We start from the raw sequence: 26,430 nt of genomic DNA, 5'->3' as shown, positions 1-26,430 counted from the left end.
AACTCAATTTCTCCCCACTGTCTTTTTTTTTCTTTCTTTCTTTTCTTTTTCTCTTCAGATTTCAGATTCATATACCCTAATTCTAATCCCACGACATCATGATCGTCAAACTCGTCCAACCGTATAGCTTCCTGGATGATTACAGCGAAGGCGCCCATCCCCGTCTGCTGCAATCGCTACTCCTCACCAACGCCACCCAACAGACCGGCTACGGCACGGATGAATACTGCCACGAAGCCCGGCAATTAATTTACTCCCAAATACATGCCTCCGACGATGAAGTCGCCATTCACTTTGTGCCCAGCGGAACCGCCGCTAATCTCATTTCCATCGCCAGTTGTATCCGTCCCTATGAGGCCGTCCTGGCCGTCCAAACCGGACATATCCTCGACAAAGAAGCTGGCGCTATTGAGGCCACCGGACACAAGATTATCCCTGTCCCTGGGGTTCGGGGCAAAATGACCCCTGAGAATCTGGAGACCGTCTTGGATCGGAATACGTTCTTCCCGCACATGGCGAAGCCCCGGCTGGTGTATATCTCTAATGCGACGGAGTTGGGAACGATCTACACGCGGAGTGAGCTTCGACGGCTGTCCGAGACGTGTCGACGGCGGAATTTACTGCTTCTGGTGGATGGAGCCCGCATGGGAGTGGCGCTGAGCGCGGAGAAGAATGACCTGACCCTGCGGGATCTGGTCGATTACACGGATATTTTCTGGATTGGAGGAACCAAGATGGGCGCCTTGCTGGGAGAGGCGATTGTGGTGAAGAAGCATCTGGCCGAGGGCTTCGAGTTCCATATCAAGCAGCGCGGGGCGTTGCTGGGGAAGTCGAGAGTCATGGGTGTCCAGTTCGCCGAGCTGTTCCGCGACGGGCTGTATTTTGAGCTGGCTCGACATGCCAATGCCATGGCCCGGCGTATTTCTGAGCAGTTTGAGCGCATTGGATGGGAGTTGGCGGCGGAGACTGAGACGAACCAGGTGTTTGTGTTGGTGCCCAATGCCTTGGTGCGACGGCTGGCGGAACGGATTCGCTTCTACGAGTGGGACAAACGGGAGACTGGCACGGTGATCCGCATTGTGACCTCGTGGGCGACGGAAGAGACGCCGGTGGAGAAGTTTTGCCAGTGGTTGGAGACGATTGATGCTTAGCTTGGAGTAGTAGTATCGATACCCTAATAATAATGATGCTGATGATTGTGATTGGTGTGCCTGTAGCTGTCATGAGTCATCCGATCACGTTATGGAATCCACTTGGCGTGTCTCGAGTCGATTTCCGTGACCAACTCAAATCGTTTATTCCCGACATTTCAGCTTCATTCCCGACTCGTTGTGTGTTTTTCCCCTCACCGTCCCCTCACGCCCCTCATCCGCCAATTGTGATCCACCAATGCGTCTGTCCATCTCATGCGACAGCTGCCGGTAGCCCTTACGCTGAACCCGTCATTCCCTGCCAATCACCCCGCTAACCGTGCCAGACAATCCAAGGTCAAATGCATCCACGATGGCCAGCCCCCTTGTCGGCGCTGTCACCGCCTCAACCGCGATGGCTGCATCCTGACCGACCCTCGCTCGCCCGTTGCGCGGAGTGTCCGAACCCCTCGCAGAGGCTCACTGGATAACCTCCGCCCCCGACGAACCACCACCACCGCCACGCCCTCGCCCACGCACCCCATCACCGCATTGTCCGCCGCCACCCTCATCGCCGCCTGCGACATCTACCGCAAGAAATTCCCCGTGGTCAACTTCCTCCACTATCCCTCGCTGATCGCCGATCTCTCCCACCATGCCTCCGCCGTTGAGCCCGTCTTCCTGGCCGCGTTGCTCTCCCTCTGTGCCCGCTTCATGACCGACCCTTCCCTGGCCCCCTCCGAGACGTACGCCGAGTATGCGCGCACTCAACTCGCCCATCGCGCCTTCGAGGCCCCTTCCCTCTACCTGGCCCAATCCCTGGTCATGATCTCCCTCTATGAATGGGGATCTGGCCGGCCCTACCGCGCCTGGATGTACAGCGGTATAACCCTCCATCCCTTCCCTCGTCTCATCATGCCCTATCCATCCTCCTTACTGACAATCCAGGCATGGCAACTTACATGATTCAATCCCTGCTCAAAACCGCCGACGACACCATGGAACAACAGCCCCCGCAGGACCCCCTCCACCGCATCACCTACGAGCAACTCGTCCGCACCTACTGGTGCTGCTTCGCGCAAGACTGCGAGCTCAGCTCGGGCGCCCGCCAACATTTTGCCCTCTCGTTTCGTCAGATCTCCGTGCCGCTGCCGATCAGTGATTCGGATTTTACCTTCGGGAAAGCGACCCCGCGGTTGATGCCGGCGGATATGAACCGGGGGTCTCCGCTTGCGATGAATCTGTCCATCGATCGGGGATTAACGATCGTGACACGGGGATTCGATATCTTTGTTCGGATTCTCCGATTCGCGAATGAAAGTCGTCGTGGGCGTGCACAAGGGTCCGCATATTCATCTCTTCGAACCTGGGAGACTCTCAAAGCGGAGGTCGATGAGTGGAGGGATCTTCAGGATGCGACGGTGCGGTATCCCGAGACGAGTGCTCAAGCTCATGTAGCACTCGGGTCGGGTGAATTGTTTGCCTATATCAATTTGGTGTATTTCATGAGGTGCCCCCCCATTCCTCCTTCCCCATACCCTCTCATCCCCACCAATCACAGCAACTGACCAAATAATATATATGGAATAAAGTATCCTCTTCCTCTACCGCGACCGCTTCCTCTCCACCCCCAAACCACCCTACCCCCACCATCCCCACGACCATGACGACGACGACGCAATCGACCACCTCTTCACCACAGCCCACCACATCGGCTCCATCCTCTCCGCCCTCGAAGCCTCTTCCACCCCCGTCATCACTCCCTACGCGGGCTTCAGCGTCTTCGTCGCCGCTCACATCAACATGTACGGCACGGTCTGTCCGGCGAGATACCCGGGGGGAATCCTCCGCGCGGAACAGGAGAAGAAGATGAATTTTGAGTATTTGGAGAGACTTTGTGGGTTTTGGGATGTGGGGGATAGTTGGGTATGACCCCTTCTCCTTTTTCTTTGTTTTTGCTTTTTGGGGGGATGTGGGGTGGTTTCATTCTTGCCTGATGGATGGGTTTTTGGGTGTGTGAAGATGGGAGATACTAATAGGGGGCATAGTGGCGCACCCTCCAAGAAGCAAACCGCTTTTATGACTCCGCGCGCACCACCACCACCACCACCACCACCACCACCACCACCGTCCCCACGTACCTCGCTGATGATCGGGATCATCTCACGCTTGCCGGGACATTGGATGAGTATGGTGATATACGGGTGTCTAGACCCGAGACTTCCTCTGCATCTAATTCTGCTGGTACAAGACGACGAATCGGAATCTCTGTGGACGGAGGAGTCCGACGCATGTCAGTCGCGGAGTTGACGGAGCAGGGTGGTAGTGGTAGCGGAGAAGGACATGATCTCGAGGCGGAGATGTTGCAGTGGCCGTTTATTGATGAGAATTGGTCGGTTGGGTTTGATACCGGGTTTGAAGCGGTGTGGCCGGGGTTGGGGTGAATTTTTTAGGGGGTGGGGGTGATGATGATATGAGTTATGAATTTTGTAGTATTTACTGGCCGTAGAGTATTTGCTCTGTTGGGGTCTGATACTTAATGGCGTGGATATGGTGGCTCTGGGCATGGAGGGATCGGATGAGGTGGTGATGTATTATCTGGCGATTGTAATATCATCTGGGGCTTTTGAGCTTGACGTCTGGTCTAGTATTGAGCTGGTACCAATACAACATATAAAGTTCCTGATGAAGTTTATGGGTATATATGTCTATTGCTTAGCTGGGCGAGAAATGTTATCAGACATCAGGGTGTGGTGATTCTATCATCGCCGACACCACCCTCTCCCCCAACGCAATCAAACTCTCCGCCTCCACAATATCCCTCTTACTCACATGAGCCCCCATCTCCGCCATGATCCAATTGCGCAGCTCCACGGCCGCCAGCAAGTCCAGGCCGTAGACCGAGAGTGGCTGCCCTGGTTCGATGGCTTGCTCATTCCACCGGAGCATCTGCGCCAGCTGCAGACTTAGAACATCCAAGCAGGTCTCCAGCATGCCCTGTGTTGTTTTAGATGTCAAAAGATCCTTGAAATTCCACAGGGCAATTGTCAGCGGATCTTCCTTTCGGACTTCATCTGGTACGTTATCTGCCACGAAAAGTCGGCAGAACCGCGGTTCGAAGCGGAGTCCGGATCGCTGGGGGTCCTGCGGCACTTTCAGTCCCGTGATGAGGTGGCCTACTGAATCAGGGTCATGCGAGTACTGCAGTGCGCAGTCGATGATATCGTGCAACGCCCTCTCCGAAATCCCAATGGTCTCGATTGACCCGGAATGACGGCGCGAGAGAGCTTCTGATTCGGCTATCGCGCCTACATCTTCCACCACGCCTAGTGCGACCGTCACGCAGCGTTCGCCAAGCTGGCGACGGTATGCGCTGAACGAGTCGAGGAAGCTGTTCGCTGCTGCATAGTTGGCTTGGCCTTTGCTGCCCACGATGCTGGAGATACTGGAAAGGCAGAGGAAGAAGTCAAGAGGTAGCCGCTTCTCCATGACAACGTTGTGCAGACTCCATGCCCCGTGGACCTTGCTCTCGAAGGCTTGGTGGAATTCTTCCACTGTCATCGTGTCGTATGGTCGGTCGCGCAGGAGCATTGCCCCGTGGATGACTCCAGGAGAAGTAAGGCACGAGGAGGATGGAATGTACGGCCCAGCCGATTGCATCATTGACCTGTCGGTATGAGGAAAAGGCGCCATGGCCGCATTAATGAGCGATGATCCACAGACCCGTCCCTACTAGGCCCTGGCAGAAGCCGTATGTTGCCCATGCTACCAGACGCAGATGGGCCGTTGGGATGTTAGGTATTTGGAGCGCGCCGTACACGAGGGCGGCGGTGTATGCAAGATCACGACCCAGATACGCCCCCGACTCAAGCAACGAAGGCTGGAAGCAGGATTCGGGGATGGCTGCCTTGAGCTCGTTGCGATTCGTCTCCTTCTGGGCGACGTACTCAGTAATCAGAAACTGACAATGAAGGAGAACACTGGCTTGAGACAGTGCGTACCTGTGCCATGCTCAATTACTTTCTCTTCCCTTTCGATGAACAGATGGTCTCAACTCAGCTGCTCATTGGATAAGAGATCATCGCGCGGTCTCGGTAGCATATATAGTGAGACTTTCGAGCGCGTGGATGTATCCAGGCGATCAGTAGGTCCAGACGCAGTGGAGGCCAGTGCTTGATATGATTCTCATTCATCCTGTCAAGTGGAGCAGCATTACCGGTTGAGCGCCCTGGCTGACGTGATACTGGGTGATTAGGTTCCCTCTCTGTCTCGACTATAGGCCCCAGGGATTAACAATAGTCTAACGGTTGATAAATGTATACTTTAGAATCGAATACCTACTCACGGGGCGTTCCATGGACCTCAGATAGCGGGTTTAGTCGGCAGTCTGAAGTCGAGTGGCGAAGTTCAGTCCACCGATCTTGAATATGTCACTTATTCCATGTCTGATGCCATGACCACTCTGAGGCATTCGATCAAGGTTTCATTTTCCAGGTTTGGCCATATATCACCCGGCTTTAGGTTGGATGTCGGGTCCGCGAATGCGGATTACGCGCATTGTCCCCAAGGATCAGAAACTCCTGTGGCCACAGAGGTTAATGTTGTACCAGCCTGACTCTGTGGCCAATTCCACCCTTGTATGCTTTCATAGGCATAAACGGAGTAGGCCTGACTTATAAAGCACATAGAAAACCATGATGCAGTGGTACATCACCGCAATCGGCTACCTGGGCTGCAACATGGAGGCCTTGTTTGATCAAGTCACGGCGCATCCTTATTATTCCTTCGTGGCCGCTCTCGTGACCATAACATGCCTGAGATATGTCATCAATCTACGACGTGCTGTGGTATCCCCCCTGAGTAGTATACCCGGCCCGTGGTATGCCCCTCTGACATCATTGCATCTCACTTGCGCCTTTGCAACCGGGGAAATATGGAAAACCGTCCAAGCAGCCCATATGGATTATGGGCCTATTGTTCGGCTTGGTCCGCGTCAGGTCTGGATAGCGGATAAGGATGCAATACAAAAGATTTTGATGACGGTTGATCTCCCCAAAGTCGCTATGTATGCCGAGATATCCAGGGACCGGGCCAGCCCGGGGCTGTTTGGTGAGATGTATGCAAACTCCCTGGAGTTGGAAAGTGCAGGGACTAAGGCTCGTATTCCAGACGACAGGACCCTCACAAGCGCCTGAAGCGATTTCTGTCCCCGGCCTTCACAATCTCGTACATTGACAACCTCGAATTTCTATTCGCCAAGTGCATCGAGGAATTGATTTCCAAATACACGTCTTTGTTAGATGAACATCCTGTTGTCGATGCGCGACCGTCTTGCGTTATGGATCTTATGGACGATGTCCATAAGCTGGCATTGGATATGTAGGTGCACCTTCATCTTGAGCCGTACAGTATAGAGACTGACCGATGGCGATAGCATGGGAGAGTGTTCTTTCAGTCGGGGTTTCGGACAGACGAATGCCGGAAGTCATTTTGAACAGGATGAGACTGACATATGGCAAAGCATTCCTTCTTCGATTCACGGGAATGAGGCGAAGGTATCAAGTATGTATAGCGAGGAGTATGAAACAGCTTGCTAATGCAGCAGACGGTGTATATCAAGCGCTTTCTCCGCAGGCTAGGACTTGACCTCAAGTTCGATTGGCCCAAAGAGATGATCACGGTGAGTATGGCGGCTGCAACGTATAGCACCTTTCCAACATTATAACAGGCCATCCATTCCATCATTCATCAAAGGAGCACGGTAGAAGCCAGTGTTCGATCCGACCTCCTTCAGCATATGGTGGAGGAAGGCAAACGACCCGACAGTGGCTCCAAGATGGCCACTCGCGATATCGTAGATCAGATGGCTGAGATCCTCCTCGCTGGGTCCGAAACCACATCCGGCACAATCGCTTGCATCTTCCTCGAGCTCCTTCGTCATCCCCATCTCAAGGAAAAGCTGATGACCAGCCTCCCGGTGCTGCAACCAACAGATCCTATCATATCCAGCAAGACCGTTCGAACCGACGCAACGTACGAATATCTGGAGGCGTGCGTCAAGAAGACCCTTCGACTGCATCCCATCGCATCGGAGATGGGCCGGCGAACAGGGAAGGAGCAGATCGAACTCTGCGGATACCTGATTCCACCACACACGGTCGTGTCAGCTTCCTATCGAGACCTCCATCGGAATCCGGCATACTGGCCGCAGTCATTGCGATTTTGGCCCGAACGTTGGCTGAAGCACAGACCTCCCGAGGTTCCCTCGCCCGAGTATGTATACTCCGATCAGCAGAGTTGGCGCTAACCGGACCTAGCCTGCATGCGTATTACCCCTTTTCGGCGGGAAAGCATTCGTGTATAGGTAAAAAGTAAGTGGTCTGGCCAATTTCACGCAGATCGGGTGTTGATCCGGCAGCTTTGCCTGGGCGGAGATGCGCATGGTTATGGCGAACCTCCTGTCCCGGTTCGATTTCACCGAGGTGCCCGGGCAGGAGATTGACTATCGACAATACATCACCATGCAATTTCAGCATGGATCGTGGCAGGTGGTCCTGAAACCCAGGTACTAATAATACTCCTACGAGCCACACGCGGGGAGGCTGAGTACGTGGCCATCTCAGGTTCTGGGAACCCTTTCACGGTGGGCTGTGGAATGGGTGAGCAGTTGGCGGGGAATGGGAACCCACGGCGTGCCCCCATAGGGAGTGACTTTAACGGGAATTGCGTGTCTCTAGAAGGTGAATTGAAAGACTAGCCCAGCTGGGTCGCTTTATTTAAGGTTAAGACTGCCGGATTATTGCCAGAACGGGTCGATCTTTGGGCACATCCCATCCCAAGTGGGTGTGCCTTCCACCCACCATCACTTAGTCAAGGCCGTCCACGTAAGATACAGAGGAACCGCATCAGCCGGAAGATTTAGTCGATGTCGTGAGGGGCACCGTCTGCTGCAGCGAAATTAACCCACCTCAGTCTGACTGGACATCCGGAATTGCCGTGGCGCAGGGGTTTCAGAATCCCTCGCCAGTGGAACAAACATCATCGGGGTCGGAAATGACTATCTTTCCAGTTTCCAGCCATATCCGGCACTAGCTTGCGATGACGAGCAGACTGCCAGGCATGGCCTGTTCGGTGTGGCTGGGAACCGGCCGTGGTCCGGTAGAAACCAGACGCTAGAAGATCGGCCGTTGAAATTTCCAGGCTGTGTGCCAGAGAGCCAAAAACGAACGGTCTAGCGGGCCCCAGCCTCGGTTGGAACCAGATTTTCAAAGCTTGGGCTAAATACTTTTCCTTATCAGCGGCCGGGTGGAGTCGCGCCATGCCGGCCTCGTGGTGAGCAACTGTCCGCATCCTGCAGCCACCGCGGCCATCACTCTTCATGCCCGGGACCAGAAGGGGGGATTTGACGGGTATGAAGACGAAAGCAATATGGCCCCGACCAACGCTGGATGATAAGAAAGGACGCCATGATGCGGACGAACCGTGACGACGAGTGGCAGTGGATTCAAGCCGCGTGGCCGCTTGAGTGGCCGCCGCTCCACTCCGAACCACCGGGCCAATCAGCGGGCCCGTCGCTATAAAAATAACTGGGAAAGCCTCAGCCCTAGTTGAGGCACGTACGACGACGCCAGCAACTACTGTCGACGAGGCAGAGATTTCGGCAGTCCTATCATCGCGGGCTGTCATTCAAGGCCATCATTCATATTTGAGGGCCCGTCGGGATGTTTGCTCCGATGGGTCCTGCAAACCATCCCTTACCCTCATCTGCCTCTTCTTTCCCTCCTCCAACTTCCCTCCCTCCGAATTGGCTGCTGCCTATACCCGACCATCTATCAACATGCAGATGCGCTTGCTGCTCGCGCTTGGGGCCCTCTCCTCAGCCGTTATCGCCCACCCGGAGCCTGCCGCTGACCTGACATGGCTGGCCCCCGAAACCACCGCCGTCGCTCAACCGACCGTTGCTCCTAAGGCCGATGACTACCAACAGCGCAAACGGTATCACCGCTCAGTGAATTTTGAGAAGAGGGCAACAACCACAGACGACACGACAACCACCACGTCGGACACCACCAGCTCGACCGAAACCACGACGAGTACAACAGAGTCGAGCACCACGGAAGCCACCACTACCACCACCTCCGACTCCACCACCACTTCTGCGACAACTACCTCTACTGCATCCTCCACCACCTCGACATCCAGCACGAGCACGACTGGCTCTACCAGCTCGACTACGTCTGCCACCTCCCAAGCCACCACCAGCGCAGCCACCACCACCACTCAGAGTACCACGACCACCTCCACCACCACAAGCACGACGACCTCTGCCACGAGCACCATCACTGCTGCCCAACGCGAGTACAACCACCGCGGAGAAATCGCCGCCATCATCACCTTCAGTATCCTGATCTTCATCTTCGTCGCTCTGACTTTCTTCCTCTGCTGCCGGGAGAAACGCAAGAACAACCGAATCCAGGCCAGGAAGGCGGCCGCGGATGCCGGATCCGACTACTCCATGCTCCCTCTAGCCGAGACTGCCCGGCCGAAGAGCGAAGCCAAGTTCGATCGTGCCTCCATGATGTTCGCCACGCAGTCGCGCAGCGATCTGGCCTCGACGCGGCCGTCGTCCATGGCCGCGAGTGAGACGCTGACGGTGACTCGGAATCCGACACCAGGGACGCCTTCTGGCGAACATACGACCAATGTGGTTTGATCGTATCGGAATATGAAGTCCAATGGCGGCATGGAATTTGTTCAGATCACCGGGATGATCGACATGATTTGCAGCATGACATTACCGAATCGCGGAGTCGCCACGAGCTTTCCTTCTCTTGTGTATTTTTGATCTTTGTGTTATTCAGCGATTTGAGCCTCCTGTGTGACTGTTTAGAGCTTTGTCAGATATCAGATCATGTTTGCATAGCGTTATGGAGTATACATTCCTTATCACCTAATGACGCTGAAGTCAGTGCTTGACTAGACGTAAGGGGCTACATGCAACAAGCCTGATGTTGTTCCTTAGCTAGGACGAGGAGCCGAGCGCAGCTAGTTGCCATCTCCGCTTTGCCCTCAATTACATCGCATACCTCCAACGCCCGCATTTCAACTGCCACGCTTGGACAACAACAGGACATCGGATCACCTCCAGGGAGCCCAGTTGATACACAAAAATCAAGCAAACTCTTGACCGCAGCGCAAAACTCCAAGAAAATCACCACTTCCACTGAATTGTCACCTTGTCGGCGATAGCTTCAGATCCAGCTCCCTTCCCCTAACGCCGAAAGCCGATCCCACCAACCTGACCCAACTAGCCCCATGGCACAACATAAATCCATCCCATCCCATCTCACACACATCACCTCACATCATCAATCCCCTCATCCAGCAACTACACACCATGCCCCATCCCCGCATCTACTCCACCGGCTCCCTCGACCCCTTCAACCCCATCCTCGTCACCCCCGTCATCGGCACCGAATTCTCCAAAAACAGCTGCAACATCGTCGACGACATCCTCAACGCCCCCAATGCCGAACAACGCATCCGTGACCTCGCCGTCCTAGGTACCCTCCCCCTCCCTCCCCCAATTCCATCCCATCCCACCTCACCCAACCCCACCCTCACCATCACACCGAAATAGTAGCCGAACGCGGCGTCGTCTTCTTCCGCGCCCAAAATAACCTCACAAACGAGCACCAAAAATCCCCTCATCCTCCAAATGGGCCACCTGACCACCCGTCCCGCGGACCACGGATTGCACATTCACCCCGTTACCAACGACGCGCGGGAATTCGGCGACCCAGATCCCGAAATCAGTACCATCAACTCGGAAGGGAGGAAGAAACTCTACAAAGGGTCGGAGTATACTCGTATGGCGGCCGTTTGGCATAGTGCTATTGCATTTGAGAAGGCGCCGGCGGATTTTTCCAGTTTGAGGCTTGTGACGTTGCCGATGACCGGGGGGGATACCTTGTGGGCGTCGGGGTATGAGGTTTATGATCGGATTAGTAAACCGTATCGCGGGTTTTTGGAGGGGTTGACGGTGACGCATGTCGGGGAGGGGTTTCGGAGGATGGCAAAGAGTGGGGGGTTTAGCATGTTTACGGGGGAGAGGGGGGCGCCGGTGAATGTGGGGGAGGAGTTGGAGGCGGTGCATCCGGTATCTTCTCCCTTGTGGTTTGGGTGTTTCAAATGGGATGGGGGTGCTGATGGGTGGGTATTGTGCGGACGAATCCGATTACAGGATGGAAGTCGATTTTCCCAATCGGTATGTTTATGGCTTGTGGGATGGGGTATATGCTGATGGGATAGGTGCATTCCCAAGATCAATGGACTGACTCGCCGAGAGAGCGCCAATATGCTGCAATACTTTCATGATCTAATCACATACGGTCATGACCTGCAGGTGCGGTTCAAGTGGAATGACCCGAATGATATTGAGGATTCGAAGACTGACTGGAGTAGCTATCTGGGATAATCGCAGTGTGTTCCACACCGCTACGGGCGATCACGAAGGGTTCGGCCCGAGAAGTGGTAATCGCGCTGTCGGAGTGGGAGAGGTGCCCTATTTTGACCCGGAGAGTAAATCTAGACGGGAGGATCTGGAAATCGAGGATACCTTGTCTCCGGCGCATTGGTGAACTTTCATCGCTTATGGCCTCATGTTCTGTTTTCCTCTGGTGCTCTTTCAAGCAACGTGGCCATAGCTCCTATTCTCAGAATAGTGGTCATATTATCAAACACTTTCTTTCTATTTTCTCTAAGGCCTCGGCTCCCGAGTAGCCCTTTGCCGTTGGCTAGGATATTTTGATTCCGTAATCCTAACTGTGTCTACTCCGCTGGGAACCATAAATTCAATCCACCCGGCATATCCATACTGAATAGATCATTTGACCAAAGATCCTCGGGGAAGATATCGCTGAATGCATTCCAGGGATTGGATATATCTGCCGGTCCAGCCTGGCAATTCTCTTGGCCGGATCGTAGTCCTTCAATTAGAGGAAACGGACACTGAAGGTCGAGCCACTCCTTCGAGAACTGAGAGTCGCCGGCCGTTGTCTGTCCGGCATTTATCTCGGCGGGTGGGGTATTCGAATCTGTTTGTCCCGTAGTTACTGACTTTACCACCATCCAAACAGACTGGGAATTTGCTGCATCATTCACATACTCCATCACGCGGTGGATGATCGTCTCCAAGCCATCCCGGTACTTCTTCAAATTGGCATTTCTCTCGGCCATGACAATGAGCACCGATGAACAGGCCCGTAGATCATTCGTCACGCCAACAGTCCACAGTTGTGGAGCTCGGAATAGGCAAAGGCTGGCCTGTCAGTAAAACAACACAACCGAGAGGTGGAGTCTCACCATATCGTCAACCCAGCCATGTACAGGGAATTGACCAGGAGGAACGAATATCCCGAGTCTCGTTGTCGTAGCCGTTTGAAGCACTGGCACATCTGCCCGGATGCATAGAGGCATCTGGCGATCAACGGATCCTCGCGTGGTAGGATCCCCACAAACCGTTGGATAAGCATGCGGACAGAGTTATGCCAATGCATGTGGACAAAGTCGGCTTCGTCGGATGCCAGCAGTGGCAGAGATCGCTGAAAGTCTTCTAATGTCGCCATCAGAGGAACGGTCTCCGGGACTAGCGTTGAAATGTTCCTGTCTGTTCGATAGATGCGAGTATGGATTTGGGACATTATCCGCTGTAGTTGGGTCAAGGCGATGAATCTCCGCATGCTACCATGTACTGGCTGATGAAGATCCAGTAGACTATGTAGGGCCTGTTCAACCAGCTCGTCACTGGTGCAGGAATCATCTAGATCGGCCGGGAAGTGAACATCAATATCTTCCTCTGGAATACTGAATGGTCGGCCTAGCGACCAAGCAGCATATCGCTCGACCAGGTAGACGCTCCAGAACAAGCGACGCCGCATCTGGCCCTCGTATGGCCTCATCTTTCGATATTGTGACTCCCGGTGCAGCCCGAGGTCGATGCAGATGCGCATGGCCAGGCCTATCAAGTACCAGACCCTCGACGCGGAGGATGTTCGCAGATGGTAAAGCACCAGGAGCATGATTGCCTCCACACTGGCGTGTGTTTGCGAATTTCTTGTGGGCTCCAGTTGCAGTGCCGTTGCTACGAAGGCGCTGGGCGGCGTGGAGTCATATGTTTCAGTCATCTGCAGGATAGCTGCGCCAACAGCATATACCATCAAGAGCATGAATTGACCAGCGTCTGTCGAATCCGCCCGGGGCTTCTGCTGCACTGCATGCAGGTCTAGAAGCTCCGTGCGGTCTAAGAACGGGAGGCGTGTGTGCATATCCTTGAAGTAGGCATTGAGGAGCCGTAGTCCGGCAGCATCTGTTGGAGTGATACTGGCTGTAGTCGATCGCGTATTTTCATTAGCAGTTGGGGTTTGCTGGTGGCTGCCATAGATCGGGATCGATCTCAGCCAGGCTCCGTTCTGCACCAGGCGGCCGAGGTCCTCCGCAATCGACATGCCTGAGGAGGGACCCAGATACGTGAGACCCTCATTCCCTTCAAGTCCCAACGCCATCAACGAAACAATTTCAGGTCGCGATTCATGAGTCTGAACTTTTGCGCCCGTCGGAAGCTGCTCCGACGGCTCATCCACATCTTGGGCAATTTGCTGCTGCGTCGCAGATAGTTGCGCCTCCAGTACCTCTATGCGACGCACCAACGCTCCCTTAGACATGGCATAATGCCACGAGGGAACCGATTCGGATCGTTGACATGGCTGTTTGGCGGATTCACATCCCGTGCAGGTGGGATATCCAACGCATCGCTGCTTGCGTCGGTGGCAGCGCTTACATGACTTGGGGATGCGTTTGCGAATTCTTCCTTCTGCGTTCATGACGAGGGTCGCAATGCTCCGTAATAGAAGGGGGCAGTATTATGAGCGATCCCTGGTTTCCCCGCATGGAGAGTTGATGGATATTCTCAGCCGAGGCCCAATTAGCTGGCTGGGCACTGGCTAACGCCATCGCACTGACCACGCACGCCATCGATATTTGGCTGCTATCTTGATACCATATCGACTGATTAAGCTATGCCTGAGGACGATTTAGCATGAAAAAGGTAGTTCGTGACATTGTCGGGTGATGGTTAAGGTTGCTGGACAGGATGTAGCGAATATATATCCGGGGTAAGAGTTCATTCTTATCTCCACAGTCTGCAGATCCAGACCTTCGAATTCATCTTGTCGCGATGATCGGAACCAAAGCAGCATGATGGTAAAAGTGTGTGAATCATACAGTATGAATAACAATCATGAAATGGTAAAGACAAAAACATATAGCCATTGACTGCCGTGGGTGAATGATAGTTGTACTGGCATGTGTGTAAAAGTGTCGAACATAAAAATAATAGAAGCTCAATCATCCATAAACAGGCAAGATGACCGAGCGGTCTAAGGTGCTGCATTCAAGTGATTACTCGCTTACCCGGTTTCCAAGCCGGGTCGCACTGCAGTCTCGAAAGAGGCAGGGGTTCGAATCCCCTTCTTGTCATACTTTTTTTGGCCCGTCCTGTCCCTCCCCCCCTACCAAATCACACTCATTGTTTTTTTCCTCCTTCTTTATATATTGCCCTGGCAAGCAACAATCGAAACAAGAATTTTTCCTTTTGATATCAAGTTCCTCACTTTGACCTTCTCCATGATTGGTTGAGTCGCTGATGGCCACAGCTTCCAGTGTGTTGCCGTTCTTTTGGAACTCGGTGGCATCAACTGCGTGCAAGCAACCGTGTACAGCGAACCATGTGCATACACCCCCGAGACATGCAATCTAGAAGAGCCACAACTCAGCCTGGGGCCATTTCACACATAAGGACTAGACTAGCATGCAGAGGCCTGTGCGTGATGGACCTCGGGTCATGGCCGCGACCCGTGGAGACAAGCGGGGGGCCTAACCGCCGACCCAATTCTTCCGTCCGCTTCCCCGGGTCCAGCTGGGTTCTTACGATTACAATTTAGCAACTCTGCTTGATTCAACCCATCCACTACGACAACCGAACCCCCGTCCGAGCGCCCCCGTCGTGAAGGTTCGCCATGTCTCCCGCGAACTTTAGCGTCACGGACCATATCATTCCCGCCTGCTATGTCCGAGAGTATGCTGGCAGTACAGTGGACCAGGAGGATCAGCTCCATCTCCATGTTAAGCAGTATACTCCACGGGATCTACCAGACCCTGTTCCAGCGGGTGCAGTCACCATCATAGCCACTCATGCCGTGGGGTTTCCCAAGGTTAGCCATACCCGAGCCCTACCGAATATACCTGACGAGAGATAGGAACTCTACGAGCCACTATGGGACGAGCTCCTCACGCGATCCAAACAATCCAACTTCCACATCCGCGGAATCTGGATCGCCGACGTCGCAAACATGGGAATGAGCAGTGTCCTTAACGAAGACAAGCTCAGCATGGACTGTGAGTGAGCCAATCCGACTACCACGTCCCTCTCTCTAAACATGTTTCCCCTAGCATCGTGGATGGACCATCCCCGTGACCTCCTCTTAATGATCAACCATTTCCGCGACCAGATGCCCCGACCTCTAGTCGGTATCGGCCACAGCTTCGGCGGCACCATTCTGTACACCCCTCCCCCTCCCCCTCCCCCTCCCCCTACTTCAACCCCGACTAACATCCAGCAGAACAAACCTAGCCCTCATGCACCCCCGTCTCCTAACATCCCTCATCCTCATGGACCCCGTCATCCAACTCACCGCACCCCCCATGGGCTTCAACTCCGACCCCACCGGTCCCGTCAACTGGTGTCTCTACCGGGAAGACATCTGGCCCAACCGCGCATCCGCCGACGCCGCCCACAGGAAAGCCTCCAAGCGGTGGGACCCGCGATGTCTCGATCTCATGGCGGAGTTCGGGTTCCGGGATCTGCCTACTGCCTTACATCCTGACCTTCCTGATACGGCGAACCCTTCTGACCCACCCGTCACTCTGACTACGACGAAGTATCATGAGGTATTAGGCCAGCTGCGCGAGAACTTCAACGCCCGTACCCCGGACGGAAGGATCCAGATTGACCGGTCCACGCATGCCGACGCGGATCCATTGCTCGCGTCTCTTCCGGTGTATAAGCCCGAGCCGTCGAGCACGTGGCATAAACTACCATTTCTGCGCCCGTCGACGCTATTCCTGCTCGGAGAGTATACCTACCTCCGTCTGGATCAACTCCGCGAAGGAGCCAAACGCTGTGGTCAGGGCGTGGGGGGGAGTGGAGGGAACGACAAGGTGAAGGAGATTACGATTCCGAAGCGGGGACATTTCTTTCCGTTTGAGAGTGTGGTAGAGACGGCGGGGTATTGTGCTGGTTGGTTGGATGAGGTGGTGGGTCAGTATGGAGAGGCTGAGCGGGTGTGGAGTGAGAAGAGGAAGCAGATGACGAAACGTGATCATTTGGTTTTGAGTGATGAGTGGCGGAGGGTGCTGAAGCCACCTGCGAGGCCGGTTAGGAAGAATAAGCTATGAGCCATGTTTGGATGGGACTGACTCGTGCAGAAGGAGAAGTGTGAAAGGAGAGTTGATTCCGTAGAATCTTTCGGTTAATGATATGTTGATGCTAGTAGCGCGACGAATGAGTCCAACCATACTATACACGACCTGTATGATTGTGCCATCGCAGGAGACTATTTGCTTAAGTATCTATATCTATCCCAGTGTATCCTCTCCAGTTCGACAAAAGAAAAATATCTCAACGATCGTGTATCCAAAAAGAGCGTCACAACCAAACTTTTATCTTCCCACCAACCAACCCATAAAGAACCCAGTCCCTCCCTCCCCTCTGTATCCCATAAACGAACGAATAAATCATGAACAACACCCTCCTAATCCCTCCCCACCACCTTCTCACCCTCACCCTGACTCACCACAACCTCCCCCCTAACAACCTCAATCGACGTCCTCTTGACAATCGCCATCCCAACCTGCGCCCACAACCCCATCTGACTATCCCTCGATCCGCACGGTCGTTCCTCGACATCAAACCTTGTATCGAAGAGCGTATCGCCCCATACCCGCGGCGAGCTCTTTTTCGCCGTGACGGTGTGTAATGGCAATGACCGGGATCGAGACCGCGAGTACTCTTTGTTCCAGAAGTTGGGGCGCAGGAGGGGGCGTGTGGAGGGCCCGGCGGCGGCGATGACGCCGAGGGAGGATTCGAGGCTGGGTTGGTTAGTATTACTTTTTGTTTTTTTTTTAAGAGGTAGAGGGGGAGGGAGGGGGACTTACAAGGCGCACATGTAGAGGTTGACGTATTCCCCTTTGTAGATATGTTAGATGTGGTATTGTACGGGGGTATAAAACGTACAGGTCGGATCTGTTGCCTCGGTCAGGGTAGACACGAGAATAGTGCGTGCGAGCGCAAATCCTGCACTCCTATCCATACGTTAGACAGACTCGATGCAGGTATAGATATAAACACGTACGCAAATCCCAGCGCCATGAGCCCGCAGATCGCCCCCTTCACCTTGATGGGGATTTTGACGTTCCAGAGAAACACGATCGGGAGGATGGAGAGTACGATGTCGGTTCCGGCGGCGATTGCTGAACTATTTAGCAGTCGGATATGTATGGGAAAGGGGGTACTTACAGCCTTGTGCGATGGCCGCTCCGTTGATCGCTCGCTTGGGCCAACAGGTCCCGTCTACTCGTTTGTCCCATGTCCGGGCCACAGGACTACACTGGGGCAGGACGATAGCGGCATCGAGCAGACTGGTGATGGTGTTAAAGGCGATGAAGCACCAGAAGAAGATCTTCCAGATGTTGGTTGTGAGACTGGCTTCGTTAGTCGGGGACGTGGAAGGACGTGGTGAACGTACAAAAGTCTCATCAGGAGCAGACTGATGGAGATTTTCAGGAAGATGGTCGAGAACAGCAATGGAAAGAGACACATGCGCAGCAGCTTGACACAGTAGACGGCTCGATCCATGTCAAGGCTGTCGATGGGACGCCCCAAACCGTACGAAACGGCCGCGAGAATCAACCCCATGGCGACCAAGGTGGTCAACTAGTCACTTGGATCAGCGAGAGCGGTCCAGTAGGGGCAGGCACATACCGTGGCGAGCACGTTGAACCAGTCATCCCAAGCCAGCGTCCGCATGACGAACTTGCGCACGTACAGCCGCAGCAGGGTGAGGATGACGGCGATGACCGTGGTCACGATCGTCGGGATCACGATGACCGATGCCCGGGAGGCATGGTCGTCAACCGCCCGTATCCAGACCACCATGATGCATCAGGTCGAGCAACACTGCTGCGTGGAAGAGGCGATTGTCCCGCGGAGTCATCCGTCCAGTTGCAGCCACGCCGTGTGACAGAAGACTTCAACCGACTTTGTACCCCGGGAAGAGTTCGAAAATTTCTGGCCCTGGCCGGCTGCGTAAGGCCACAGGGGAAACCAGCTAATCAAAGTTAATCTGTCCGTCTATCCCAGAAGGGCAACGGTTCGAGGATCCATTGCCTCCAGACCAGGGCCTATGGTAATCCAAGCTCATGAACCTGGTCTGTGGTGCAGGCCGGCCTCCCCCGAGATCCCTCGAGGGTTGGGATCGTGCCAATGAGAGGGGATGTTTGGGCTGGATGGAGACGGTTGACATGGTCTTAATTTCTCATTCTCCATGGAAGCTCCACTCACGCGACCTGTCTTTGACTGTGCCTGCGCCGTCTCCCGGACCGCCGGAGCGTCAGGAGATCGAATTGACAGACACCCGATCGTAAGTTCATTGATCCTAGCTAGCAAGTAGAAGTGATACAATTCCATTAAAAGCAATGCCGAAAACCAGAGGCATGATGGCTGGGAGGCAAGATTTCAGATGCGGAATGTGGGGGAGCTGAACGGGGCGGGAGGGAGTTTGACACACGGGACACTTTGACAGACCGCAATGGCGGGGTTCGGCCGATAGACAATAACAGGAATAACAGGCACGACACAAGGTTTCAAACGGCTGTCCACAGAAACCACAAGTCTTCCGGGGCATACGATCAAATCCCTGTCCTTCATAAATCACGCATCCACCAGGTACCACCACTCCTGGATGGATGCCTGGCTGGCTGACACGTCGACTAGGGCTGCCACTAAGCCTTTAGCTCCATCGTGGGGATGGCATCACGCCACTCACGAGGTCCCGTCCAAGACCATCCCTGCCACCGCGGTTCATGGACGACACACATCCCAGCCCTGTTTTATTAATATGTCAGCTCAGGGGCAAGTTGCAGTTTCCTCGTCGCCGCACCTTGGATGTATCTAGGGTGATCAATTCCCCTCCCCCATGCCTTCCATTTGAGTCGGCCAGGAACCCGGTCTAGACGGGGTGATTTGGAATTGGGGGTATACACGACACGGGCCAAAGTGGGGGAGGGTCGGGGATTTGCTCCCAACCAGAACAAGCATCCAGCTGGAACTGGGGAATCATTGGAACTGGCAATATCCCTATGGGCCCACCCCGGCCTTTAACCGTCACCATTATGGGCGAGGGGTCGGTGGCCTGGTTCTGGCCGGCCTTCTACGGCGCTAGGTGCTCGTCCTGATCTACGAGGCTGTCTCGGCCTTTACGGAATCGGCCGGGGCTTATCGATCCGCAGTTTCGCGCATCTATGACTCGGTCACCACGCATGCGGATATCCCGGGTTACAAGCGGTACAAACCGGCGGAACAGCTAGAAGCAAGGAAATTGATTACTGATTAAGCTAGAGTAGCTCAGCGTGCCTCTGCTGTGACAGTCTCCTCCATGTAGGCCCCTAGACGGGTCGCTAGCTCGGCCGCCATGATGTCTGCTGCCTCTTCATGGGCGAGGATGATGTCCATGGGATCTCCGCCAGCATAGTCGAGGTCCCAAGGGTCTTCGTCGGTCCCTTTCATGTTTGTCAGGATGGCCTGGTGAAAGTGCCACCTCAGAAGATCATCACTGACGGCCCGGTTTCGATCGCGGGCCGGTCGTGTCCTCGGACTGAGGACTCAGTTGCCCACGTGTCTGATGTCCTGGGTGAAAACGACTCCGCGATGTCCATGCTAGATGGGAGATTAGCCTGCATTATTGAGAGTGAAATTGTGAAGATTCCCGGTCTCACCTCGGGACTGACCGCGAGCTTGAAGTAGTTGAAGAGGATATGGATCGACGAATCGAGGAGCCGGCCGTTTTCAGGCGAGAAAAGCCGATTTGGGGCGATCAAGCTAGGATCGGTCGTATCAATCACCCAACGAGAGTAACCATTCCAGTTCCAGGAGTCCAGTTGTGAGACGGGGTAGATGTGAGCAGCGTTAATTCCCAGCCATGGCTCCTCGGGGACGCCACCATGCCCACTTATCGCGCATGTCCCATCTCGTCGCCGGAGACTGTCACGGAAATGAGCTTGCTACGCCAGGAACCCCAAGGTCAGTCAGTCCCGAGGATCGTCGAAGTCACTCACATTGGCTCGAAGCTGGGATGATGGGGGTTGAGGCGTTAGGACTCGGCGGATGAGTCGCTCGTCTGTCACCCAGACATCGAGAGGCTGGCCAGCTATATCAGGCAGTGGTCAGCCTTATTAATCGCTAATACAGGTGGATTATCCAAGGTAACACATAATATCTGCCCAGTACGGCGTATTTTCCAGGTCGAATGTACACGCTGTTGCGGGCAACACGCTCCACAACCGTGTTGTTATTGCCCAATGCAAACAGATACCACCGAGTCCGGGGGAACTCGAATCCCAGGAAGTGATCGCACATGGCGCATAAGAGTGCCGAGGTCAACTGGGGAGGGTCATTTTGGTAGCCGCCTGATGATCGCCCGTCAGTGAGGTCGCGTGGAGGCCCGCCTGGGAGGAGATGCTCCGGGTATGGCTCACCTCCCAGATATCCACCGTTCCCGTCGAACAGATGTACGTTTCGACTAACGCCATGCAACTGAGGGATCTGGAAAGGCCGAGTCATCTGGTTGCTACTTGAATGAGTATACAGTGTCGAGGAAGATTGCAAGTGAGAGGAGGCTAGAGGGGTTGGATGGATGCCCAGTCCAGTCAGTGAAGAAGGCAAGAGCTCAGCACTTGGCACGCGACGAGTGAAGTCCATTAATGTACTCGGCAGACAGAATACTAGCAACATCATCTCATCTTCACCTACCCCAAGTTGTACATTCGCCCAATCGCCTCCGCCAACTCCGTCCGACCCCGATACACTCGATCCGGCGATGCATTGCCGGCGTTTTGGGCCAGGAACCCGCCCGGCAAGAAACTGAGAGTCATCTCCACAAACGGACCAACCGAGGCTTCTGGGAGGAATTGTCCGAAAAACGTCGCCAAATCAGCCTTTGCGACCGGTCGGACCTCCACGGCGTGTCCGGCCGCTTCTGCAAATGCGTTTTGCACATCCTTCACTGCGTATTCCCGGGGCCCTTGCACTTCAATCACAAAGGGATGCTTGGGAATGTCGACGGCCATCAGGTACGTGGCGCACGCCTTGCCGACATCCGTGACGGCCACCTGGACAGACGGTTAGTCACGATCTTGTATGCGTTGGAAATACCATTCGTCCTGACCATGGGAATCTCATAATCCACAGGGGTGATGGGAGAGTACAAATGTGGCGGCTCCGACTGGACGGTCGCAATGGCCGAGGCCCAGTTCTCCATGAAATAGGCACCTCGCATGAAGATCACCTCGGGGACGACGTCCTTCAGGATCTCCTCGGCAATATGGTTGGTCTGGATTTCGCCCTATGCGCGGTGGTAAGTACATGGCTGCCCTGTCTCAATGGGAGGGACACGGACGGTTCCTGAGGCATGCTCGGCCCCCATGCTGGAGAGTAGCACCAGGCGTTTCACCGACCCGGCCCGCTGAATGGCCCGCCGGGTGTTTTCCGAGGCGACGGTCGCCCACTGCATCATGTCGCTGCCATCATGCCGGGGCGGGGTGATGGCGAACACGGTGTCCGCTCCACCCAGATCGAGGGCCTCCGCGTCGCTGAGATCGCCCGCGACGGCCTGGAAGCCGGCATGCGCGCGGAATGCCGGGGGTACTTTGGCGAGGTCGCGGTAGATGGCACGCACCCCGACCGGGGCGGTCAACTGGTCAGTCTCGAGGAGGGCTCGGATGGTCTCCTGCGCTGTTCGGGGGGAGGCGGGGACCACTGCGACGAGCATTTTGCTGCACTCTCTATTGTTACAATAGACCGGAGTAGGTATCTGGTATCTACTAGGTAGGTCTGAGACGTTGCCATTCAGGCGGGCTGCCAGGTGAAGATCAGCGGCGGGGCAGCCCTCGATCCACGGTTCTTCGATGACATCGGACTTCATGATCAGCCGCTTATGTTACATGGGGAGCTTTTAGAGTTTCACCCGGTACACCTCACCGTGCAGGCTGCGGGCCAATCGATCGTGAGCATCCCAAGCTGACGGAATCGCTGGTAGGCAACAGCCGGCAGCATCATGGATCAACCACGAATCTGGGATGATGGTCGAGGCCAGGGCTGTCTGCCCGACCAGGATCCGATCAGAGCCGCACCGCCAACTGACATCCGAGCCCACATTTTAATCGAGAAAGCCAATCAATCAGGCCCCAAACGCAATTATCCCGGCGTGTCTTCAAGTCTTCACGGGCTAGCGCAGCCAGTATCACTCACCATTGGCCGGCTCGGTCAGCTTGTCAGTCCGCGGCTGTGGTGGGACCAGCCATCGGCCATCAGCCCTTTCGCTCCGCCCTCGGCTTGGTCCCTCGCGCTATAAAACTCCGATCTCTGCCCTTTCCTTCCCAGGTCAGAATCCCCCCGTCAAGTCCCAATCGCCATCATGGGGTCGACAGAGACCCAACTGCTGACTGTGGGCACTCTCGGGGTGTTCTTCTCCGTGGTCGCTCGACAAGGCGAGATTGAGAAGCATCTCGTGTCCTTGCTGGCCCTTTTTGCCCTCGCCAATGTCTCTCTCGTCGGATGGGCCCCGGCCTACCTGGGCACCACCACCACGCCCCAAACCCTCTTACGGGTCCTATTGCTAGATGGCACCATGTTGACCGGCCTCTTTGGCAATATTGTGCTGTACCGCCTCTTCTTCCACCGTCTGCGCAAGGTGCCGGGTCCCGTCGGGGCCCGCATCTCGCGCTTCTACGCGGCCCATCAAACCATGAAGCACGCGCAGATGCATCGTCACGTCCAACGTCTGCACCAGCAGTATGGCGACGTGGTCCGGATCGGTACCGCTTGAGCCCTCGATCCCCGCAACCCCACTGACCGTGCCCTAGGACCCCGCGAGGTCTCCATCTGCCGACCCTCGGCCATCCGGGCCATCTATGGCCCCCCCACCCGATGTACCAAGGGCCCCTGGTACGACCAGGTCACCCACACGGTCGCGAAGAAGACCATGTTTGGTCTCCGAGACATCAAACTGCACAACCAGCGTCGCCGCGTGTGGGATCTCGGCGTCAAAGGTTCGCCTGCCCTGATTGCCCGACCGGTCGGCCACTAACGGAATCTCCCAGCGATCCATCACTATCAGGGCCCGTTGCAGGAGCAAAGCCGGTTACTGGTCACCAAAATCCGGGAGCAGCATGGCCAACCCATGGACATCACCAACTGGATGATCTGCTTTGCATTCGATGTCATGGGCCGCATTGTCCTGGGCACGGACCTGGGGATGCTGCAAACCGGGCAGAAGAGTGCCGAGCTGCAGCAGATCGACGAGACCACCCGCTACATCGCGGTGGCCGGCACCATCCCGTGGTTGGCGCCGATGCTGCTGCAGGTGCCCGGCCTGTCCCAGGTGCTCAATCCGTTCCGCCATTTCTGTCACGCCGTGCTCGATGAGAAACGAAAGGTGTGCTTCCGTCCTCCCACGCATCCCCCCCCGATGGTATCTAACCGGGCCAGACCATGACCAAGGGCAGCGACCCCACGGATGTCATTAGCTGGTTGATCCAGGCCCAAGACAAGGGCGATCCCAGCGCCCCGCCCACGGACATGGCGTTGAAAGACGATGCCTGGCTGGTGATCGTCGCCGGCAGTGACACCGCGGCCACGGCCTTGACCAACGCGGTCTTTTATCTGGCGACTCACCCGGCCGCGCAAACCAAGCTGCAACAGGAGCTCGACCAGCGGTTCCCCCACGGCCTCCCGGACTGGTCCTATGATGAGGTCAAAGATCTCAAGTACCTGACCTATGTGCTCAACGAGACGCTCCGGTTGAAACCCTCGGTGCCGGATGGTCTCGCGCGCGTCACCCCGCCGCAAGGGCTGCAGGTGGACGACCTCCACATTCCCGGCGATGTGGTGGTGTCGGTGCCCACCTTTGCGATCCACCGCGACGAGCGGTATTTCGACCAGGCCGACCAGTTCATCCCGGAGCGCTGGGAGGCGATCGGGAACAGTGCCAATGTGCCGTTTATTCCGTTTTCTCGAGGTGAGTTCTGCCGATGCGGGCTCCACAACATACTAACCAATCCGGCCCAGGGGTGTTTGACTGTGTGGGCAAAGGGATTGCGTGGATGGAGATGCGGATGGCGTTATCGATGATGGTGCTGGAGTACGACATCCGCCTGGCGGATGAGACGCAGCGGGCGTTTGACGGCAAAGAGATGGACAACTTCGTGCTGGCTCTGCCGGCCCTGTGGGCCACCTTCCGACCTCGTAGATATGAATCCACTTGATCTGTAATCACATCCATACATTCCTTGGTTTATAGGCGTCTCTGCGGAAATAATTCCGCGCGGCGGGGCGGCTCCGATGGCGTGCAAACCCCCTCATTTATGCTCTTTCCTCGGTCGCATCGAACACATTTCTTTCCATCTCAATCATTCTCCGAGTATTATCGAAAATATTCATACAAATCCATCAACATGGTCCTCAAGCTCTACGGATTCCCCTTCTCAACCTGCACCCGTCGCGTGCGCATCGCCCTAGCCGAGAAGGGTCTCGACGCGGAATTCATCCCCATCGACCTGACCAAGAACGCGCAAAAGGCCACCTCGTATCTCAATGACCTGCAGCCCTTTGGCAAGGTGCCGGTACTACAGGATACTGAGACGGGCATCCAGATCTACGGTACTCCATACCCTCCACTACAGTGAGACAATCTAATCGCGGATAGAAAGTCGCGCCATCGCCCAATACATCGCCACTAAGTACCGCGGGCAAGGCACGGAGCTAGCCCCCCCGGAGACGGATCTGAAGGCGTTTGCCTATTACCAGCAGGTAGATCCCCCCCCCCTCCCTTTATTGGAAACAGAGAATGGAAGATAACACGAATGACAGGCCCTCTCCATCGAACAATCCTACTTCGACCCGCTTGTCTCGGGCATCGCCTACGAGAAGGTGTTCAAAGAACGGAAAGGCCACGGTCCCACCGATGAAGCCCGCGTCCAGGCCCTTTTCGCGCAGCTGGAACTCACTCTCGAGGGTTACGAGCGGGTATTGTCCAAGCAGCCGTATCTGGCAGGGGAAGCGGTTACCTTGGCGGATTTGGCGCATTTGCCGTATGGCGTGTTTATTGAGCCGTTTGGGTTTGCGGAGGTGGTGGGGAAGTTTCCCCGTGTGCGGGCGTGGTGGGAGGGGTTGAAGGGACGGGAGAGTTGGAGGGTGGTTACGGCTTGATGGGATAGATGCTCGATGCTAGGTGGTTATGGTGCTGGGTAGAGTGGGTAGTACTGGATGAAGGTACCTCTGGTATTTCTGTAAATCTATCTGAGGTTGAGACTCAGGCAGAAATTTCAGACTGCCAATCATGACAGTCAAATCAGTTGAAATACAATAACGGTACTTGATTGTACAACCCGAACATCACTACCTCCACTAGATACACAAAATCATGCCATTTCAAACACCATGAAGTCATGATTCTTATGATCGACGAGGGCGGGAGCACACCAATTGGGGCTGATCTTGATGGTATATTTTACATCTTGACGGTGCTTTGGCCGTCCCGAAACGGAGGGCGATGGTGTATTCTAAATGGAGATATTCGAGTAATATGGTGATTTTGACGGATTGGGGCCGGAACTTACTCATAACGTAGGTAGGTTGGAAAGTTGTTTGTTTGGGGAGTTGGGATTGGGAGGGGAGGGTGTAGGGGTGACATGGGTGCGCATAGTCATCTTAGATTGAGATGGGGTTGGGTTGATGGGGATGGACTAGTGGATGTGGAATGGAAGTAGGAGATTTGTATTTGATGGGGTGGATGTATGTTGGATGACGGGAGTAAAAGTGGTATTCTTCAGCTCTCGGAGATGTCGTCCTCCGGACTTTCGGCGGAGTCCGATCCACAGGGCACCACCATAGATGTGAGAGGATCTTAGT

General features: G+C 55.1%; 11 protein-coding genes and 1 non-coding gene across 12 annotated transcripts; 7 read left to right on the top strand and 5 right to left on the bottom strand.

Annotated features, from left to right (window-relative positions):
- The first annotated feature begins 22 nt into the window (after window positions 1-22).
- Window positions 23-3,826, top strand: BO80DRAFT_417867 (PLP-dependent transferase). The gene is made up of 5 exons (XM_025718233.1): window positions 23-1,109; window positions 1,488-2,013; window positions 2,079-2,640; window positions 2,723-3,056; window positions 3,179-3,826. The coding sequence occupies exons 1-5, from the start codon at window positions 99-101 to the stop codon at window positions 3,572-3,574; spliced, it is 2,829 nt and encodes a 942-aa protein (XP_025570317.1). The 5' UTR covers window positions 23-98; the 3' UTR covers window positions 3,575-3,826.
- Window positions 3,827-3,866: 40 nt separating this feature from the next.
- BO80DRAFT_485544 (KR-domain-containing protein) lies at window positions 3,867-5,140 on the bottom strand (the record flags this gene model as incomplete). Its single annotated transcript, XM_025723496.1, has 3 exons — window positions 3,867-4,797; window positions 4,949-5,064; window positions 5,132-5,140. The coding sequence occupies 3 exons, from the start codon at window positions 5,138-5,140 to the stop codon at window positions 3,867-3,869; spliced, it is 1,056 nt and encodes a 351-aa protein (XP_025570316.1).
- A 729-nt stretch (window positions 5,141-5,869) lies between these two features.
- On the top strand, window positions 5,870-7,702 carry BO80DRAFT_459369 (cytochrome P450; the record flags this gene model as incomplete). The annotated part of the gene is made up of 7 exons (XM_025722339.1): window positions 5,870-6,246; window positions 6,300-6,509; window positions 6,565-6,685; window positions 6,736-6,810; window positions 6,859-7,403; window positions 7,448-7,501; window positions 7,549-7,702. The coding sequence occupies 7 exons, from the start codon at window positions 5,870-5,872 to the stop codon at window positions 7,700-7,702; spliced, it is 1,536 nt and encodes a 511-aa protein (XP_025570315.1).
- Window positions 7,703-8,888: 1,186 nt separating this feature from the next.
- On the top strand, window positions 8,889-9,843 carry BO80DRAFT_505795 (uncharacterized protein; the record flags this gene model as incomplete). The annotated part of the gene is made up of 1 exon (XM_025724511.1): window positions 8,889-9,843. The coding sequence occupies exon 1, from the start codon at window positions 8,968-8,970 to the stop codon at window positions 9,841-9,843; it is 876 nt and encodes a 291-aa protein (XP_025570314.1). The 5' UTR covers window positions 8,889-8,967.
- Window positions 9,844-10,527: 684 nt separating this feature from the next.
- Window positions 10,528-11,770, top strand: BO80DRAFT_485525 (TauD/TfdA dioxygenase family protein; the record flags this gene model as incomplete). Its single annotated transcript, XM_025723495.1, has 5 exons — window positions 10,528-10,686; window positions 10,774-11,332; window positions 11,374-11,401; window positions 11,442-11,546; window positions 11,581-11,770. The coding sequence occupies 5 exons, from the start codon at window positions 10,528-10,530 to the stop codon at window positions 11,768-11,770; spliced, it is 1,041 nt and encodes a 346-aa protein (XP_025570313.1).
- A 141-nt stretch (window positions 11,771-11,911) lies between these two features.
- BO80DRAFT_485517 (Zn(II)2Cys6 transcription factor) lies at window positions 11,912-14,011 on the bottom strand (the record flags this gene model as incomplete). The annotated part of the gene is made up of 3 exons (XM_025723494.1): window positions 11,912-12,450; window positions 12,495-13,401; window positions 13,513-14,011. The coding sequence occupies 3 exons, from the start codon at window positions 14,009-14,011 to the stop codon at window positions 11,961-11,963; spliced, it is 1,896 nt and encodes a 631-aa protein (XP_025570312.1). The 3' UTR covers window positions 11,912-11,960.
- Window positions 14,012-14,547: 536 nt separating this feature from the next.
- BO80DRAFT_t278 lies at window positions 14,548-14,666 on the top strand. Its single transcript has one exon. It is a non-coding gene; the product is annotated as a tRNA-Leu (tRNA).
- A 385-nt stretch (window positions 14,667-15,051) lies between these two features.
- BO80DRAFT_417864 (alpha/beta-hydrolase) lies at window positions 15,052-16,800 on the top strand. The gene is made up of 4 exons (XM_025718232.1): window positions 15,052-15,400; window positions 15,446-15,584; window positions 15,639-15,747; window positions 15,809-16,800. Exons 1-4 carry the CDS (start codon window positions 15,206-15,208, stop codon window positions 16,641-16,643), a joined length of 1,278 nt encoding a protein of 425 aa, XP_025570311.1. The 5' UTR covers window positions 15,052-15,205; the 3' UTR covers window positions 16,644-16,800.
- Window positions 16,801-16,813: 13 nt separating this feature from the next.
- BO80DRAFT_485512 (uncharacterized protein) lies at window positions 16,814-18,402 on the bottom strand (the record flags this gene model as incomplete). Its single annotated transcript, XM_025723493.1, has 7 exons — window positions 16,814-17,336; window positions 17,403-17,433; window positions 17,482-17,549; window positions 17,600-17,717; window positions 17,764-17,948; window positions 17,993-18,180; window positions 18,229-18,402. 7 exons carry the CDS (start codon window positions 18,400-18,402, stop codon window positions 17,000-17,002), a joined length of 1,101 nt encoding a protein of 366 aa, XP_025570310.1. The 3' UTR covers window positions 16,814-16,999.
- Window positions 18,403-19,869: 1,467 nt separating this feature from the next.
- BO80DRAFT_367485 (HNH endonuclease signature motif containing protein) lies at window positions 19,870-21,084 on the bottom strand (the record flags this gene model as incomplete). Its single annotated transcript, XM_025716288.1, has 5 exons — window positions 19,870-20,119; window positions 20,167-20,525; window positions 20,580-20,663; window positions 20,734-20,930; window positions 21,015-21,084. 5 exons carry the CDS (start codon window positions 21,082-21,084, stop codon window positions 19,870-19,872), a joined length of 960 nt encoding a protein of 319 aa, XP_025570309.1.
- A 185-nt stretch (window positions 21,085-21,269) lies between these two features.
- BO80DRAFT_367551 (NAD(P)-binding protein) lies at window positions 21,270-22,291 on the bottom strand (the record flags this gene model as incomplete). Its single annotated transcript, XM_025716294.1, has 3 exons — window positions 21,270-21,632; window positions 21,689-21,865; window positions 21,920-22,291. 3 exons carry the CDS (start codon window positions 22,289-22,291, stop codon window positions 21,270-21,272), a joined length of 912 nt encoding a protein of 303 aa, XP_025570308.1.
- A 645-nt stretch (window positions 22,292-22,936) lies between these two features.
- BO80DRAFT_438969 (cytochrome P450) lies at window positions 22,937-25,728 on the top strand (the record flags this gene model as incomplete). Its single annotated transcript, XM_025721063.1, has 8 exons — window positions 22,937-23,336; window positions 23,385-23,570; window positions 23,622-23,956; window positions 24,010-24,538; window positions 24,589-24,745; window positions 24,821-25,179; window positions 25,226-25,329; window positions 25,390-25,728. 8 exons carry the CDS (start codon window positions 22,937-22,939, stop codon window positions 25,726-25,728), a joined length of 2,409 nt encoding a protein of 802 aa, XP_025570307.1.
- Between the last annotated feature and the right edge of the window lie 702 nt (window positions 25,729-26,430).

The sequence above is a fragment of the Aspergillus ibericus genome, assembly GCF_003184845.1.
Source record: "Aspergillus ibericus CBS 121593 unplaced genomic scaffold BO80scaffold_64, whole genome shotgun sequence".
Taxonomy (NCBI): Eukaryota; Fungi; Ascomycota; class Eurotiomycetes; order Eurotiales; family Aspergillaceae; genus Aspergillus; species Aspergillus ibericus.
The sequence above is the reverse complement of the archived record's forward strand: the minus strand, read 5'-3'. Positions and strand labels throughout refer to the sequence as shown.

What these genes read in the sequence shown, in the direction of transcription:
- BO80DRAFT_417867 (XM_025718233.1), top strand. Translation starts at nt 99, where the DNA reads ATGATCGTCAAACTCGTCCAACCGTATAGCTTCCTGGATGATTACAGC. An exon ending in GGGCGACGGAAGAGACGCCG is followed by an intron (nt 1,110 to 1,487) that starts GTGGAGAAGTTT and finishes AGACAATCCAAG; the next exon opens with GTCAAATGCATCCACGATGG. An exon ending in CCGCGCCTGGATGTACAGCG is followed by an intron (nt 2,014 to 2,078) that starts GTATAACCCTCC and finishes CTGACAATCCAG; the next exon opens with GCATGGCAACTTACATGATT.
- BO80DRAFT_417864 (XM_025718232.1), top strand. Translation starts at nt 15,206, where the DNA reads ATGTCTCCCGCGAACTTTAGCGTCACGGACCATATCATTCCCGCCTGC. An exon ending in ATGCCGTGGGGTTTCCCAAG is followed by an intron (nt 15,401 to 15,445) that starts GTTAGCCATACC and finishes GACGAGAGATAG; the next exon opens with GAACTCTACGAGCCACTATG. An exon ending in AGACAAGCTCAGCATGGACT is followed by an intron (nt 15,585 to 15,638) that starts GTGAGTGAGCCA and finishes TGTTTCCCCTAG; the next exon opens with CATCGTGGATGGACCATCCC.